The following is a 15,378-nucleotide window of genomic DNA, read 5'->3' on the forward strand; positions in this document are numbered from 1 at the left end:
GCCGGTCACACCTGTGCACGAGCTGTATGTGTGTGCGCATGTGCCGGTCACCCCTGTGGCTCAGCTCTGTGTGCATGTGCCAGTTATGCCTGTACACGAGCTATGTGTGTGCACACATGCCAGTCACACCTGTCCATGAGCTGTGTGTGTATGTGTGTGTGTGCATGTGCCAGTCACACCTGTGCCTCAGAGCGTACATGCCAGTCACACCAGTGCACGAGCTGTGTGTGTGTGCACGTGCCGGTCACCCCTGTGGCTCAGCTGTGTGTGCACGTGCCAATCACACCTGTGCATGAGCTGTGACCCAACCCCAGACCTTCTCCCAAGCTCCAATCAATGCCTCAGGAAACCTGTCTGCCCAGGGAAACCTGTCTGCCTGGGTGTGGGAGGGCTGTCTCGGCTGTCTCGGCAGACTCGGCAGCCAACTCCGAGCTGTGGTCTTCCTGGTCTAACCCTGGGGTCCTGGAGAGCCCTGAGCACAGAATAAATTCTCTTTACCCCAAAACAACGTCACAGAGCCAGGACAAGTGCAATTCCTCAGAACCGGCCTGGTGGGCTGCAGGGAGGTTTGGGGCCCTCCCCATGCCTGCACCTGCGGGACGAGCCAGGGCTCACCCACCACAACCTGAGCTCTGGGAGCCTGGCCAGAGCTGCTGAGGACAGGGATCCTGAGGCTGACAGCCGAACCCAGGAGGTTCTGTCCAGGACGGGCAGCACAGGTAGGGGTCAGTGGGTCTGACAGTGTTGCATCTGTAATGTCTGGAACTTGTAACCCTCTTCTTTTTCTTTCATCTCTTGTCCCCAACACTGGGGCTCTGTCACTGTCTTTCTTCCTCCTTTCTCCTATTTAACAATCCTTTCTTTTTGGAATTTAGCATCAAGCCTGCCCACCTGGGGCCTCCCCCCTTCCCCACTGTGCAATCCTGACTTGGGAGCCCTCCAAAAGCCTTGGCCTTTCAGTGGCTGGGGGTGGGGCGGAGCCATGAAGAAGCCAAGGCCTCTGCAGGCCTCCCGGGCCCTACTTACCTCTGTCCCTCCTGCAGAGAGGACAGCCACTGCCTTCCATGGTGCCAGGGCACCACTGATGCATTCTTGGGGGAAGGTGCCCCCGGAGTTGCGTGATGGCACAGCCCTGATGAAGTCTAGCGCGCTGTGCTCAGAGATCAGTCCAATGGAATTGCATTTGGGTTTCAGTTGATCAGATGATGGGTCCCTGGCAGGGGGAGTGGGAATCATTGGCCACAGGAGCTGAGAGCTAAAGCAAAGTGGTGGGGGTAGAACAGAGGTGGCCAGCGAAGGAAGGGTGGCTAAGGGAAGCATGACAGGAGAGGAGCCAGATCCAGACCCCAGTCCAGCCATCTCTGTGCCCTGCTCAGAGGTCCCATGAGAGGAAGCCGAGCGGAGCTGATTTCTCCCCTTCTATAGACCCATCCACCTTCTCTGTTCTCTCCCTAGAGACATAGGATTAGGAGAAAATATAGACCAGCTGTTAGAGGAAACCAAAACTAAATTCAAAATCCAAATAAGTCATAACTACAGGATATCACCAATGAGCTCTTCTCCTCGCCTAACAAAATGGGAATTATGAAGGCAGCTCCCCTAGCAAGCATCACAATTTCGATCATACGTGGGCTGTGACCTACCCAAAACTTCTGGCATGTGCTGGCAAATGTAGTCCTTACCCCTCATTGTTCTGGAAGGGGAAGTTCATAGCAGGAAGGTTGGCTTCGAGTGGTTTTTCCAGAAGAACTTGCAAGAAGGGAGGGCGAGGCCAGCCAGAGCTACAGCAGAGCCTGCCTGGGGTTGGCCTGGGGCTGGAGTGCCTGAGGAGAGGCAGATACCCAGGCAGCAGCATGATAGGTGGTTTCCTTCCCCATGGAAAACACCAATCCCACTGTGGCTTCAGGGGGCCCCAGCCTACTTCGTATCATCAGCATTTCATGCCTCATGCTCAAGATCTTGCCATTAGTGCCTCATTCCCTTAGCCAAGGGCTTCTGGCCCTACCCACCCTCGCTACAGCGTGGGTCCTTTCAGGAATGGAACAATCCAAGGTGGCTCACTCGTGGCTCTGCGGAGGGAGTGAGGGCTTACAGGCACTGGGAGTCCAAGGGAAGGACCATCGAGGGGCGGGGCGCCCGCCATGGAGTATCCTGGCCCTGACACGACAGTCAAGGAAAGGGACACGGTGAGAGAGGAAGCTGCAAAGATAGACACACTTCCATCTCAGTAAGAATAGCCAGGACCCTCTCCTCTCTATCCTTTCCACTAGGCTCCAGTCCCATTAATTTGTTCTGCCAGCTTCCTCATCTACATCATCCTAGCCCCCACAGAGATTTTCTTTCTTTTTTTTTTTTAATTAACATATAATGTAGTATTTGTTCCAGGGGTACAGATCTGTGATTCATCAGTCTTACCCAATTCACAGCACTCACCATAGCACATACCTTCCCCAGTGTCCATCCCCAGCCCTCACTTCCCTCCCACGCCCCCGCCCTTCCAGCAACCCTCAGTTTGTTTCCCGAGATTAAGAGTCTCTTATGGTTGGTCTTCTTCTCTGATTTTGTCTGGTTTCATTTTTTCCTCCCTTCCCCTGTGATTCTCTGTCTTGTTTCTCAAATTCTTCATATCAGGGAGATCATATGATAATTGTCTTTCTCTGATTGACTTATTTCGCTTAGCATAATACCCTCTAGTTCCATCCACACTGTTGCAAATGGGTGAGACTTCATTTTTGATGGCTGCATAGTATTCCATTGTAGATATATACCACATCTTCTTTATCCATTCATCTGTCAATGAACATCTAGGCTCTTTCCATAGCTTGGCTATTGTGGACATTGCTGCTATAAACATTGGGGTGCAGGTGCCCCTTCAGATCACTACATTTGTATCTTTGGGGTAAATATCCAGTAGTGTGATTGCTCTATTTTCAACTTTTTGAGGAAACTCCATGCTGTTTTCCAGAGTGGCTGCACCAGCTTGCATTCCCACCAAGAGTGTAGGAGAGTTCCCCTTTCTCCGCATCCTCGCCAGCATCTGTCATTTCCTGACTTGTTAATTTTAGCCATTCTGACTGGTGTGAGGTGGTATCTCACCATGGTTTTGATTTGTATTTCCCTGATGCCGAGTGGGGTTGAGCACTTTCTCATGAGTCTGTTGGCCATCTGGATGTCTTCTTTGCAGAAATGTCTGTTCATGTCTTCTGCCCATTTTCTGATTTGATTATTTGTTCTTTGGGTGTTGAGTTTGATAAATTCTGTATAGATTTTGGATATTAGCCCTTTATCTGATATGTCATTTGCAAATATCTTCTCCCATTCTGGCTGTTTTCTTTTGGTTTTGTTATTTCCTTTGCTGTGCAAAAGGTTTTTATCTTGATGAATTCCCAATAGTTCATTTTGCCCTTGCTTCTCTTACTTTTGGCAATGTTTCTAGGAAGAAGTTGCTGCAGCTGAGGTTGAAGAGGTTGCTGCCTGTGTTCTCCCAGAGGGATTTTCTAGAATATGTCTCACCACCTCCTTCTTCCCATACCTCCTTGCCTCCACATTCTCCCTCCAGACCCTAGGCTGCAGCCCCTGTCCCTTCCACAAGCCATTCCCTGAACACACCACACCTGCGTACAACTCCTCTGTGGTGTTCCTGCCTCCCTCTGCCTAGGGGCCCTGTCTGCTCCTGCTGTGCCTCCCTGCCCTTCTCTCCCCAGCACAATCTATCAGAAATGTCCTCCACTCTTTAAGTGCTGACTTGAGTCCATTCACGGGGACAGGAACAGGAATGAGGCACCCAGGTCCCTGAAAGGGCTCACACCTAGTAAGTCCACATCAGTGAGATAAATGGGAGGGAGGGGGACCTTCCCCAGGCTAGGGGAGAGGAGTCTTCTGGGAAGGCATGGTGGAGAAGGACATAGCACAGATGTGGGGGCACCTGCCCCACCTGGAGGTGGGGGCAAATGGGGGATGTGGCCCTTCCAGGCACGCAGCACCTAAGAAGTGCAAGGATTCTGACCCAAACTCTGAGGGCACGAGGGAAGGAGGAGCCTCACATGAGGAGACTGCTGAGGGGACAACCTGGACCCTGTGGTGGCTGTGCACAGCCTACCGGGGAGGAGCTGGAGGGTAGAGAGGCCACAGGCCCTGGGCCCTGGACATGGCTGGATGTGAGCAGCCATCAGGAGGGTGGGGAAGGGCAGGCCAAACACAGCCTCGGGAGGATAGGGAGGGAACAGTTTGTCCAAAGGGACTGCATTTTGGGTGGTGACCTTCCAAGGCAAGGCTGTAAGTCTGGAGGGAGTCACTGGCCCCAGAATTCCAAGAACACTGCTTTCCAGATTCTTCAATGATGGCACAGCCTGAAGCCTAAGGGAGACACAGGCCCTGAACACCGGAAGTCAAGCTCCTGGGCTTCTACTTACTGAGAACTACACACGGAATAAAGAGGATGTAGGAAAAGCAGCTTTCTCAAGTATGGTTCTTCTGTCCCCCCTAGACCAGTTGCAAGCATGTCCCCCTGACCAGGGAGCCATAGCCATGCCCAGGGCCACTGTAACTCGAAGAACACAGTCTTACTGCAGATACTACTTAGGAATTATAACGTCCCACACCATATGTTATACACCGTAACTTCATCTAAAATTAACCGCTCTTCCTGTAGGTCCCCCTTCCAAGGCGGGCTACTCTGCATTCCTGGGGTGGGGGGAAGGGGCTATTGTCAGCCAGACCTGAGTCTCTCCATCTCCCCGCCTGCTGCCCCTCTGTGGCACTCCGTGAGAAGGCCCTCCCTGGAGCCCTCCTGACCGGACTCTGTTGCTCCTTCCATAAGCCCCTCAGCTAGAAGGAAGCAGGTGGGCGAATCTTGGCATGCCTTGTGCCGCAGGCACGGTCCTGCATGAGCGGCTGTCTTCCCGCCAGCCTGGGAGGGACAGCTCCCACGCAGGTGTCCCCGCCCCCCGAGCCAGGTGCAGCGCAGGTGCCTCCCTCCAGCGAGAGCCACAGCGAGACCACATCCTCCGTCTCGGGACCTCTCGGAGAGGATTTCCTGCATATGTGAGGCCTCATCCTTGAATGCCAACACCTGTCTACACTGTTAACCCATTTTGGACGCAACTCTTCCTGTCTGGATTCCCTGATCCATGCTGACTAAATGGAAATCCGTAATGGCCACACGGTGATCTTTCCTCGGTGCCTCTGGGCCAGCAGTATGCACGCGGACCCTCAGCTGCTGTGTGGGAACGCCCTTGGCCGAGCGTGGATGGAACCTAACTTGTCGGTTTGTTCGCTCCAGTTTGGCCTGTCTTTCCTCGTCATCCTTCGTCTGTTAGCCGGTCGTGAGGACGCGCATGCGCTGTGCGGCCGTCTGCCCGGGCTCCCGCGCCGCCCTGCATGGCCTTGCCTCTCGTGCCCTTAAGTTGTTGTTTTTAATTTGTCCCGAGCTGGGACACAAATAACATAGAGCAAAACTAGACAGGCGCTGGGGAGGGGGGGGATGTCTGGGGCTCACTGACAGGTCAAAGGCTGGGCTTTGTATTACAAGCTTCACATATCTATCCTCAAGGTTTCAGCACTTCTCTTGCTCCCTTGCTGGCACTCTCTGGACTCTGGGCTGCTCAGATGGCCGGCTGGCTCACTGATGGGTCTCAGATGCATCAGAGGAGATGCTGCTGCAGGCCCAGGCTGCCGGCTTCGGGTTAGGTAAAATGAGAGGGGAAGGTGCTCAGCGTGGGGTGTCTGTGAACATGGGCCTGGGGGTGGCCAGGGCGGTCTGTCCACGGTCACTCTGCAGTTCAGTGAGATGTGCTGCTGGGATGGGAAAGCAGGCCGCCTGGGTCCTGGGTAGCAGGACTTCTGGGCACAGTGAGCTGTCTGTCTTTTCCAGGACAATCCACTTGTCCTAGCACCCAGCAGGGGTGAATTCGGGCCCACACTGTGACTTGGAATGAACATTGTCTCTTCCTGGGCCTCACTTTCCTACACTGGAAAATAAAAAGAAAAATGACAGCTGGGGGGGGGGGTGTAGGGGAGTGGAAGTAGCAGTACGTGACATGGTAGAGGCAAGGGTCACAGGACTGTTTCCCTGGTCTTCCTTCTGGGAATGAGGAAAATTGCATTGAACTCACTACTAAGAAACCTGGACTCTAGTCCCAGCTCCACCTTACTTCCCTGTGTGACCATTAGCCTCTCTGGGCCTCAGTTTCCCCTCCACATAAGCAGGAGCTTGAACTGCTCGACTTCGGAGGTCCCTCCCATCTCCAGAATTCCAGGATTCTCCTCCTCTCCTCCTCCTCTTCCTCCTTCTGCTGCTCTCAGGGGTGGGAGTGTGCATGTGTGTGTACGTGTGTGCATGTGTGTGTGTGTGTGTGTACTGGGGGCAGGGGAAGGGAGAGAGTCCCACAGAGGATGGGGTGGCAGTTAGGAGGAAAGGGGACCAGGACTTTCCGTGCCACTGGGGCTCAGAGCTTTCTTAGCAACTAATGGCACTTGGGGTTGTTTAATCATTAAAGGAAGGAACGAAGCCAGGAGCGCCTCAAAGTCCAACCAGCGGTGAGTGACTCTAACAGAGAAGCATGGAGCTGGCAACAATGGGGACTGGAGCGTCAGGAAATGGGGTCAGGACTGTGACAGCTCCACGCTCAGCGCTAGGCTCCGGAGTCAGCCTGCACGCCTACGACATCGGGGTCCTGGTTGTCTACTTCATCTTTGTCATTGGTGTGGGGGTCTGGGTGAGTAGTCCTGGAGGCTGGAGGCTGACAGGGGAGGCAGGGACAGCTTCCTTCTCTGGCTGGGGGTGAAGCTGGGGCAGGGTGGGCAGAAGGAAGGTGGATAAGGGAGGCACAGGTATAAGATGCAGAAATCCTTCCGAAATCCTTCTCTCCAGTCCCTTCTTTTATAGATGGGCAAACTGTGGCACAGAGAGGGGTGTGACATGCCTGAGGGCGCATAGCAAGTAGAGGCAGACCAGGCAAGGACCCCCATCTCCCAACTCCCTGTCTCTGTGCATCTGCGGCTTTTGGCCCCACCCATCCCCCATCCCCACTCCTGCCCTCCTTCCCATGCCAGAATTGCCAGCTCTGTGATTGCTCCACTCTTGGCCTACCCACCCCCCTCCACCGGTGGGTGTCTTGGCAAGGAATGGCGCTTTCTAATGGAGCTGGGTTTGGGTGCTCATGGGAAGGGAGCCAGGTGACTCCGAAGGTCCTTCTGCTCTCCACTGTCCACCAGAGCCTTAGCCCTGGAGCGGGGGCCAGGCTCTAAGAGGAGGGAGCCCTGATTTCAGATCCCAGCTGACAGAGCCCCAGAGCCCTGGGAACATGCGAATGCTCTGTGAGCCCCCTTTTCTCATGTGGACAGTGAGAATGATAAAGACTATTCCACAGAGGGGTCATGGCCCTGAGTAACATGACACATTTAGGCACCTGGCCCAGTGCCCGGCATGGCAAGGAGCAAGACATGGCAGGTGTCACCACGGCCCCTTCGGGAGACGGGCCAGCCCCCTCAGATGCTGCTGGGTGGCAGATGGTGATGAGAGTCCCAGCCAGTCACTTACTGAGGCTGGGTCACACACTCTCTCTGGGCCCCAGTTCCCTCAGCTGTACAGCGGGGTGAACAGTCCCTTCTCCCAAGGCTGATGTGAGGAAGAAATGGGCAAAAGGCTGGTCACCGACTCCTGGCAGGAAAGGCACCAACTCCTCAGTGACCTTGGGCAAGTTGCTCCCTGACTCTGGCCTCAGTTTCCTCACGTGTGAGAAGAATTCCTTCTGCTCATCTGGCCTGCCCGAGGGCGGGAGGTGACAGGTGGCAGGTGAAGTTCAAGCAAAGGCTTCACAAGAACCAGCCCCTCCCCTCCCCCAACACTCCCTAGTGACTAGGGATGCTTCCTTGGGGCAAAGAAGCCCCTTTTCTCTTTTCCTTTCCTCTTCTTCAGGTATGTCTCCCACCTCTAGACCCAATCAGAGACCTGCTGGCTTCAGCATTTTTTTTTAATTTTATTTGTTTATTTGTCAGAGAGAGACAGAAAGAGCACAAGCAGGGGAGCAGCAGAGGCAGAGGGAGAAGTAGGCTCCCTACGGAGTGAGGAACCCGATGTGAGGCTCAATCCCAAGACCCTGGGATCATGACTTGAGCCCAAGGCAAACGCTTAACCAACTGCACCACCCAGGCATCCCAGAGCTTTTAGCATCTTAATAAAGTCAGGTTTCTGCTTCCATGCCTGCCATCCACGCTCCCAGCCCCTGAGGCTCCAGAGGAACTCCCTCACATCCACTCTCCTCTTGTTCTTCAGATGAGGAGACTGGCCGGGCTCCTACCGTGTGGTCCCACTTCAGGCCAGGGCAGAGAAGCCCCAAATGGGGCCTCTCTCTGCTTGGGCCTGTGGGGCTTTCTGCCATCCTAGCCCCAGTGTGGGAGTCCTGCGGAAAGGAGATCAGGTATAAATCACTTCCTGAACGGGAGTTTGGACAGAAGGAGGGCTAAGGTGGCAATAACCAGAATCTTGCACGCTTGCCCAACACGGTGCTGCTCGCCAAGGCTTTAACCTCTGTTGACCCCTTGGCTCTTCACACCAGCCCTGGAGGATGAACGGTGAGGCCCAGAGAGAGGTGGTGCCCCTCCCAAAGGCAGGTAGAGTAAAACCAGTGAAACTGCCCATCTGGGTCTCATGGTCCCCCAGTGCCTGAGCCCAGGGGCAGAGGTGGGTGAGCTCCAGAAACCCTCAGCTCTCTCCCCTTCCTTTCCAGTCATCCATTCGCGCGAGCCGAGGCACAATTGGTGGCTATTTCCTGGCAGGGAGGTCCATGAGCTGGTGGCCGGTGAGTCAATCTTCCTCCCTGCCCCTCCCACCATTGGATCTTCGTCTTGTCTTCTTTTGCTAATGTCTCAGCCCCATGAGTGGGGTTCCTGGCACTCTGGGCTCCTTCTCTATGGCCCCAAGTCACCCCACCACCAGAACGATCTTGTTAACACACACCTTGGGTGAGCGCCCTCCAAAAGAAATAACCTAGAACGTTCCTGTCTTGGAGAAGCTCACGTTAGCTGGACAGACAGACTCACAGAAAACAGGAGGGAAGCAGGGGGGCTTGTGAGTATCTCCGGGAAGTCTCTGGCCTCAGCCACGGGAGATGGGAAGGAGACATATCTGCTTAGTACCGTGGAGCAGTGAGGGGGACCACATACGTCCATTCCCAGCAACCTCAGGGAACTGATCCCGACGCCTTTGCCAACCCCAGCCTCCCCTATCCGCCTGCCTCACTTGTTTCTCTTAGTCCGCAAAACTGACTTCCTCTTCCTGAAACAGCACGGAGGGAGGTACGCCCTGCCTGGAAATCGAATGGTAGGAGAGTCAGCACCCAGGGCGCTGCGGCTGTGTACACGCGCAGACACACCCGGCTCACACACGCCCGTGTGCATGCACTTACACACCACCAGCCATCCCTACACCCCATGCTGGCTCTTCCCACTTTCTCCACCTGCACAGGTGACAGACTCACTAAAGAGGAGAGGAAGCCCAGGATTCTGACAGAGCTCTCTGGAAGGTTCGGGTATCTGGGACAGGAGGAGTTCGGGTCAGGGAGATCTCGTGTGTTCAGCGTGAGAGTCCCCAGGACAGCAGGGGACGGAGGGCCTGGCAGCTCAGAGGGAGAGTAACTGGGTCCCCGGTGGTGCCTGCCATCCCCTCGACAAAAGAAAGCAAGCCCCTTGGAGGCCATTCCTCTCTGCTGGATCCCCAGCCCCACCCCCTATCACAGCCCTGGAGATGAGTCACTAGCAGGGACGAGAAGCAGGACAGGGCGCCTCTCTGATCCATTTGGGGGAGTGACCAGGGGCTGGCCTGGGTGCTCATCCGGTCCTGCAGAGAGCAGATCTTCCTGCTCCATGTGAAACTCTGTGTCTCACTGTAGGTGTGAGGAAACCCCATGCCTCTGGACACGAGGAGGGTGCTCCCGAGACCAGTGGAGTGTGGAGATGGGCCGTCTCTGTGGGGCACGGCTGTGTGTGTGGTGTGGAGCTGGGCCTCCTGCCCTGGGAGCAGGCTTCAGCCTGAGCAGAGCCAGCACTGCTTGGGGTATCTCCGTCCCATTTACAACCCTGGAGCTTACGGGAGTCTGTGACAGTCCTGAGACGTGCCTCACCCCCCATCCTGTACCCCAAAGAGAGTGTGTGGCTGGGAAGCCAAGAGCAGGAGCAGCAGCATCCCTGGTCCCAGGGGGCCCATCTGGTCCCCCTTCCAACCCTGATGACCGATGCCTCCTTGAGTCGTGAGCTAGGAGCCTGTGCTGGGTGGGTTCAAGGCAGCTCCCTGCTCCTAGAACAGCCTCAGGGAGGGCCCAGTGCTCTGTGCCCTGGCTAGGTGCTCCAGCGCCGGCCCCACCAGCATCCCCAGGACCACCTGAGTGTGTGGCAGCAGAGGTGCCTGAGGCAATGAGCAACGTCAAACCGGTTGTAATCTCTGTGCCTTTATGCTGTCTGCGGTCTGATCTCTGAAGGCCTCAGTACCTTTCCTTTGTTTTCGCTTTCTACCGCCCAGCAACCTCTAAAACAGGCAGTGGGAACAGGTAAGTCCCCACATTTTACAAGTGAAGAGTCAGGATTTGCAGGAGGAAGTGATTTTATTAGGCTGACACAGGGGACAAGCCCAGAGCAGAGTCTACACCTCTGGACCTGGGGGCCTGTCCCCAAGGGCTGGTCTCTGCCCAGGCTCCAGCCCCTCCCTTTGGCCCTCCCCCTGCCCAACGAAGGATCCCATCCAATAATAAAAGGTGATAGTAATGAGTGCTTATTAGGAGCTCAGCAATAATTGTGCAGTCATTACTGGAGTCAGTCTGGTTACCGGAGCCAGGGTTCAAAGGTTCATCACTCACTGGTTCTGGAGCTCCGGCAAGTCATTTATCAGTGCCTGAGTTCCCCCCTCAGTCAGCTGGGGATGTAACAGGATATCCGACCCAGAGCTGTGGTGAGGACTGCATGAGGAAACTTAGAACATTGCCCGACACTTGGCGATGCTGCTTACATACTAACTGTACTAACCATTATGGTCCTTAGGTCAGTGTCTCTAAGGCCTCAGAGTATTTGGCTGCCTCCTAGAGAAGCATGACCTCAACTCAGAGGCTGGCCCAGCCTGTGGTCAGCCCTTTGGCTTCTCCCTCTGCCTGGCCTTGCCCTGGAGCCTGGAGGCACTGGGGTCATGGGGGGGGCCTTTCCAATCCCTCTCGAGGGGACCCCCTCCTTCCCCTCAACATCCTCATGTCTGGAGGCCCCCAGACGGACAGCCCAGTGCAGAGCCCTGTCCTCCCTACGTGACCCTGCTCCCCATGGCTTTCCTTCTTTCCCACTTGGCCACTCACTCACTGGGTGGCCTGAGGCCAGTGGCTTTGTTTTTCCCCACATTATTTCCTTCTTCTGTAAATTGAAAAGATTAATGCCCATCCCTTGAAATGTTCATGAAGATAAAGTGTATTGCTGCATATTAAATGCCTCGTGCAGTGCCTGCACACATAGGTACCCAGTGAATGCCAGGTCCGTCCCTCCTCCTCTGTGCTCCCTCATGTCCTCTCCTTCCTCTGATCTCAGATTTCCTGAGCCCAGCTCCTGCTCTGTCCACAGCTCCTGAGGCCTGTGGTCCTGGCTCCAGACTGATTTGGGTTAAAACTGATTCTGAACCTTGACCCCACTTGTGCCTTGCAGATTGGAGCCTCTCTGATGTCCAGCAACGTGGGCAGTGGCTTGTTCATTGGCCTGGCTGGGACAGGAGCCGCTGGAGGTCTTGCTGTGGGCGGCTTCGAATGGAACGTAAGGAAGTTGGCCTGGAGGCTTCTCAGGGGGAAATGGAGGTCTGAAGCTTTCCTGACCCCCATCCCAGTCTTTAGGGTTGAGGGAAGCATTGGAGGTGCTTGGAGAGGATGCATGGTAAATCAAGAACCCATTTTATAGATGAGGAAGTCAAGGCCTGGAGGAGGAAGAGGGACTCATCAGACCACACAGCGCCAAGATTAGGTCCCAGGTCCCTTGCTCCCTGGCTCAGTTCTCCCCCTAGGGTAGGGGCTGCCCCTCTCTCTGCATCTAAGATGTAGAGACCTACTTCTCCCCACTCTCCAAGGCAACCTGGCTGCTTCTGGCCCTGGGCTGGATCTTCGTCCCTGTGTACATCGCCGCCGGGGCGGTCACGATGCCGCAGTATCTGAAGAAGCGGTTTGGCGGCCACAGGATCCAGGTGTACATGTCTGTCCTATCTCTTATCCTCTACATCTTCACCAAGATTTCTGTGAGTACCCACTCCAGTGTGGCCACCTTCTCCTTTAAAATGCTGAGTTTATTTTTTTAAGAGTTTATTTATTTGAGAGAGAGAGAGCACGTGCGCAAGAGCAGGGGGAGGGGCAGGGGGAGAAGGAGAAGCAGACTCCCTGCTGAGCAGGAACCCTGATGCGGGGCTCCATCCTGAGACCCTGGGATCAAGACCTGAGCTGAAGGTAGATGCTTAACTGACTAAGCTATGCAGCCGCCCAAAAATGCTGAGTTTGTGTCATGGCTTATTGTTGGGTGTAGGGATGGATAGATGGATGGATGGATGGATGGATGGATGGACAGCTAATAGATTGGTAGAAGGAAGGAAGGGAGGAAGAAGGGATGAAACGTACCTTCAATGCAAGCCCCCGCTCAGCAGTGGAGTGATCACAGATGAATAAGAAATGTCTGTTGTGTAAATGACAGTCCCTCTATTCAAAGACTCCATCATCTAGAGCTCATTGATTCATTTATCTTTCCGTTAAGTGATTCTCCATTTAGCACCATGCATTGGTTACCTAGAATGTTACAGTAACAAAGGTCCTTATTCTTCCTTCCTTGACCTGCACTCAGAAAACACACTTAAGGCAGATGGCTTGCCCACATCCACACAGAATGTAGCTGTGGGACTGGAACTAAAGTTTGGGTCCTGTGCCCCAGTCCAGGGGTCCTTGCACCTTGCCCTGTTGTAGACCTGGGATGGGCTCATTAAAGAGCTGTGCAGGGGGGTCAGCAAGCAGGCACTGACAGGGACCGAGCTTGAAAATGAGCCCAAGGCTGCTCCGGCAGAGGACGCTCCAGAGTCCTCTAATAAACCTGAACACGAGGCGTGTCTGGAAGTGCGGTCCTCTGCACCGGGCTCCTGCCCCTGCATGTTCGTGGGTGCCGGAGCTGCCTCTGCTGTCTCTGCTCTGCTAGGGAGCAGGCGGCGAGCCTCTGGGGACCCGCTCTCTCTTCTCCGACCCCTGCTCCCCGCTTCACCTCCTTTGTCTTCACTTTATTCCTTCACCCCTGCCTTCTGGGCAAAGACTCTCCCATCAGCGCCCCAGATGACATTGTTCCTGGTTCCAAAGTTGGATGTGGGGCTCCTCTGCTTGACACTCCCTATGGCCCCTCAGTGTCTGCAAGGTCAAGCCCGTCCTCCTCAGCACAGCACTCTAGGCTCACCCTCATCATGGGATGAGGGCTGCCAGCACTTGGTATCGCTGAGCAGGAGGCGACATACCCTGGTGGCCACAGCAAGGGCCTCAAGTGACCTGGACTCCTGGGTCCTGGCTCTCTGCAGACTGACATCTTCTCTGGAGCTCTCTTCATCCAGATGGCCTTGGGCTGGAACCTTTACCTCTCCACGGTGATGCTGCTGGTGGTGACGGCCGTCTACACCATTGCTGGTAGGGCCGAGGGCAGGTTGAACTGGGGCGCAGGCATCAGGAGCAGAGACCAAGAGACAGAAGGAGGTGGAGAGGGATGCCTAGGGATGTAGCAGTGAGCAGGGGTGCGACTAGGGGATTGTTATCGGGACTGGGGTCATCAGGACCTGCTCTGGACAAAGCCACCAGCCCGCTTTCCCCTGTCTCCCCCAGGTCTGGGCACTTGGGACCCCAGCTCGTGGCTAAGTCAGCCTGCAAAGCTGGGGAATTTCAGTGGAGTTGGGGTAGGTGGAAATTCCCAGCACAGCGGAGGAATAGCCCTAGGATATTAACAACAAGAACTAACTGAGGCACAGTGGCCACACTCAGGGCCTGCTGGGGAGAGAGAGAGCTAGACCAGAGTGCTTGTGACTAGGACCAGCCAGTGGGGGGAAGGCAGACAGAGAGAATCCACCTGCTAAGAGGGCTTCTCAGTGTGGCCAAGCACAGGGTAGGCACCCAGAGAGGAACCCCCTGTTGGTGTCCACTGATGAGCCCTCTCCTTGGGTCCACAGGGGGCCTCACGGCCGTGATCTACACAGATGCCTTGCAGACGGTGATCATGGTGGGGGGCGCCCTGGTCCTCATGTTTCTGGGTAAGGTAGAGACCTGAATATATTCCTTACCCCCACCCCCCACGCCTGCCAATCATGTAGAAACTTCTTACTGATCTGTCTTGGACTTTTACCTCTGTGGTTTGATTGGAACTTTCCAGAGCACAGAGCCTTATTCCACGCCCCCCCCCCCACTGGGTTCCAAATGAGCAAAGTTCTCGCTACACCAACTAAGGGTCTGAGCCCCATGTCCCTCCCCGATTCCCAAATCCCATACTAGTTCCAAGCCCCAGGGCCCCACATGGGACTAGAAGCTAGGGTAGGGGCATGGGACAGGCCTAGCAGGGTCTCAGGGCCGTGTCACTTCCTGTGGTCTCTCTCCACAGGCTTTCAGGAGGTAGGCTGGTACCCAGGCCTGGAGCAGCGGTATAGACAGGCCATCCCTAATGCCACAGTCCCCAATACCACCTGCCATCTCCCCCGGTCTGACGCCTTCCACATGCTCCGGGACCCTGTGAATGGGGACATCCCTTGGCCTGGCCTCATTTTCGGGCTTACGGTGCTGGCCACGTGGTGCTGGTGCACGGACCAGGTGATGCCCCAGCCAGGCTTGGCCCAGCCCATCATACGGGTGGTTCCCTGTGGGAAAACCATGCATCTAGAAGCAGAGAGGGTCGGGCCTTGTTCCCGGACCACCTCAGGGCTCACGTGTGGCTGAGCTGAGCCCCACCAAGCTGAGCAGCCTGCCACTGCTCCTCCCTTTTCAGGTCATCGTGCAGAGGTCTCTCTCTGCTAAGAATCTGTCCCATGCCAAGGGGGGCTCTGTGCTGGGGGGTTATCTGAAGATCCTGCCCATGTTCTTCATTGTCATGCCTGGCATGATCAGCCGGGCCCTGTACCCAGGTAGGAGCTGGATGGTGTTGCACTGGGGGTGGGGTGGGGTGGAGGGTGGGGGAGCCCACCTGTTACTTCTATTAAGAATACATCGTGTGTCAGGCTTTGTGGGCCAAACATACAGTAAATGTTTCAGAAGAAGACATTTGTATCTGAATGTCATCTTAAAATCCTACTTTCGCTTTATAAGGGAAAGACCAATGAAGGCATTCTTGGTGCCTTCTAAGGATTTTTGCCTTTTAAGCAAGATA

At 55.2% G+C, this 15,378-nt stretch overlaps 1 protein-coding gene and 1 long non-coding RNA gene across 5 annotated transcripts in view; both read left to right on the forward strand.

Moving 5' to 3' along the window:
- LOC309843112 overlaps positions 1-15,378 on the forward strand; it is a 1,054,942-nt gene that overhangs the window by 113,939 nt on the left and 925,625 nt on the right. The gene's annotated exons all lie outside the window — the stretch shown is intronic.
- The window catches only part of SLC5A9 (solute carrier family 5 member 9), a 31,565-nt gene continuing 16,617 nt past the window's right edge, over positions 431-15,378 (forward strand). Inside the window, exons 1-9 of one of the 2 annotated variants that reach the window (XM_082688103.1) lie at positions 431-719; positions 6,498-6,716; positions 8,730-8,801; positions 11,674-11,778; positions 12,086-12,250; positions 13,556-13,661; positions 14,195-14,275; positions 14,620-14,825; positions 15,001-15,136. In XM_082688103.1, the coding sequence (XP_082544229.1) occupies positions 6,561-6,716; positions 8,730-8,801; positions 11,674-11,778; positions 12,086-12,250; positions 13,556-13,661; positions 14,195-14,275; positions 14,620-14,825; positions 15,001-15,136 (1,027 nt within the window). In that variant the 5' untranslated portion in view covers positions 431-719; positions 6,498-6,560. Of the gene's footprint in view, positions 720-5,633; positions 5,689-6,497; positions 6,717-8,729; positions 8,802-11,673; positions 11,779-12,085; positions 12,251-13,555; positions 13,662-14,194; positions 14,276-14,619; positions 14,826-15,000; positions 15,137-15,378 lie in introns of those variants that run through there. The other variant, XM_082688104.1, reaches the window with a different exon arrangement.

Source organism: Mustela nivalis, assembly GCF_964662115.1.
Source record: "Mustela nivalis genome assembly, chromosome: 10".
Taxonomy (NCBI): domain Eukaryota; kingdom Metazoa; phylum Chordata; class Mammalia; order Carnivora; family Mustelidae; genus Mustela; species Mustela nivalis.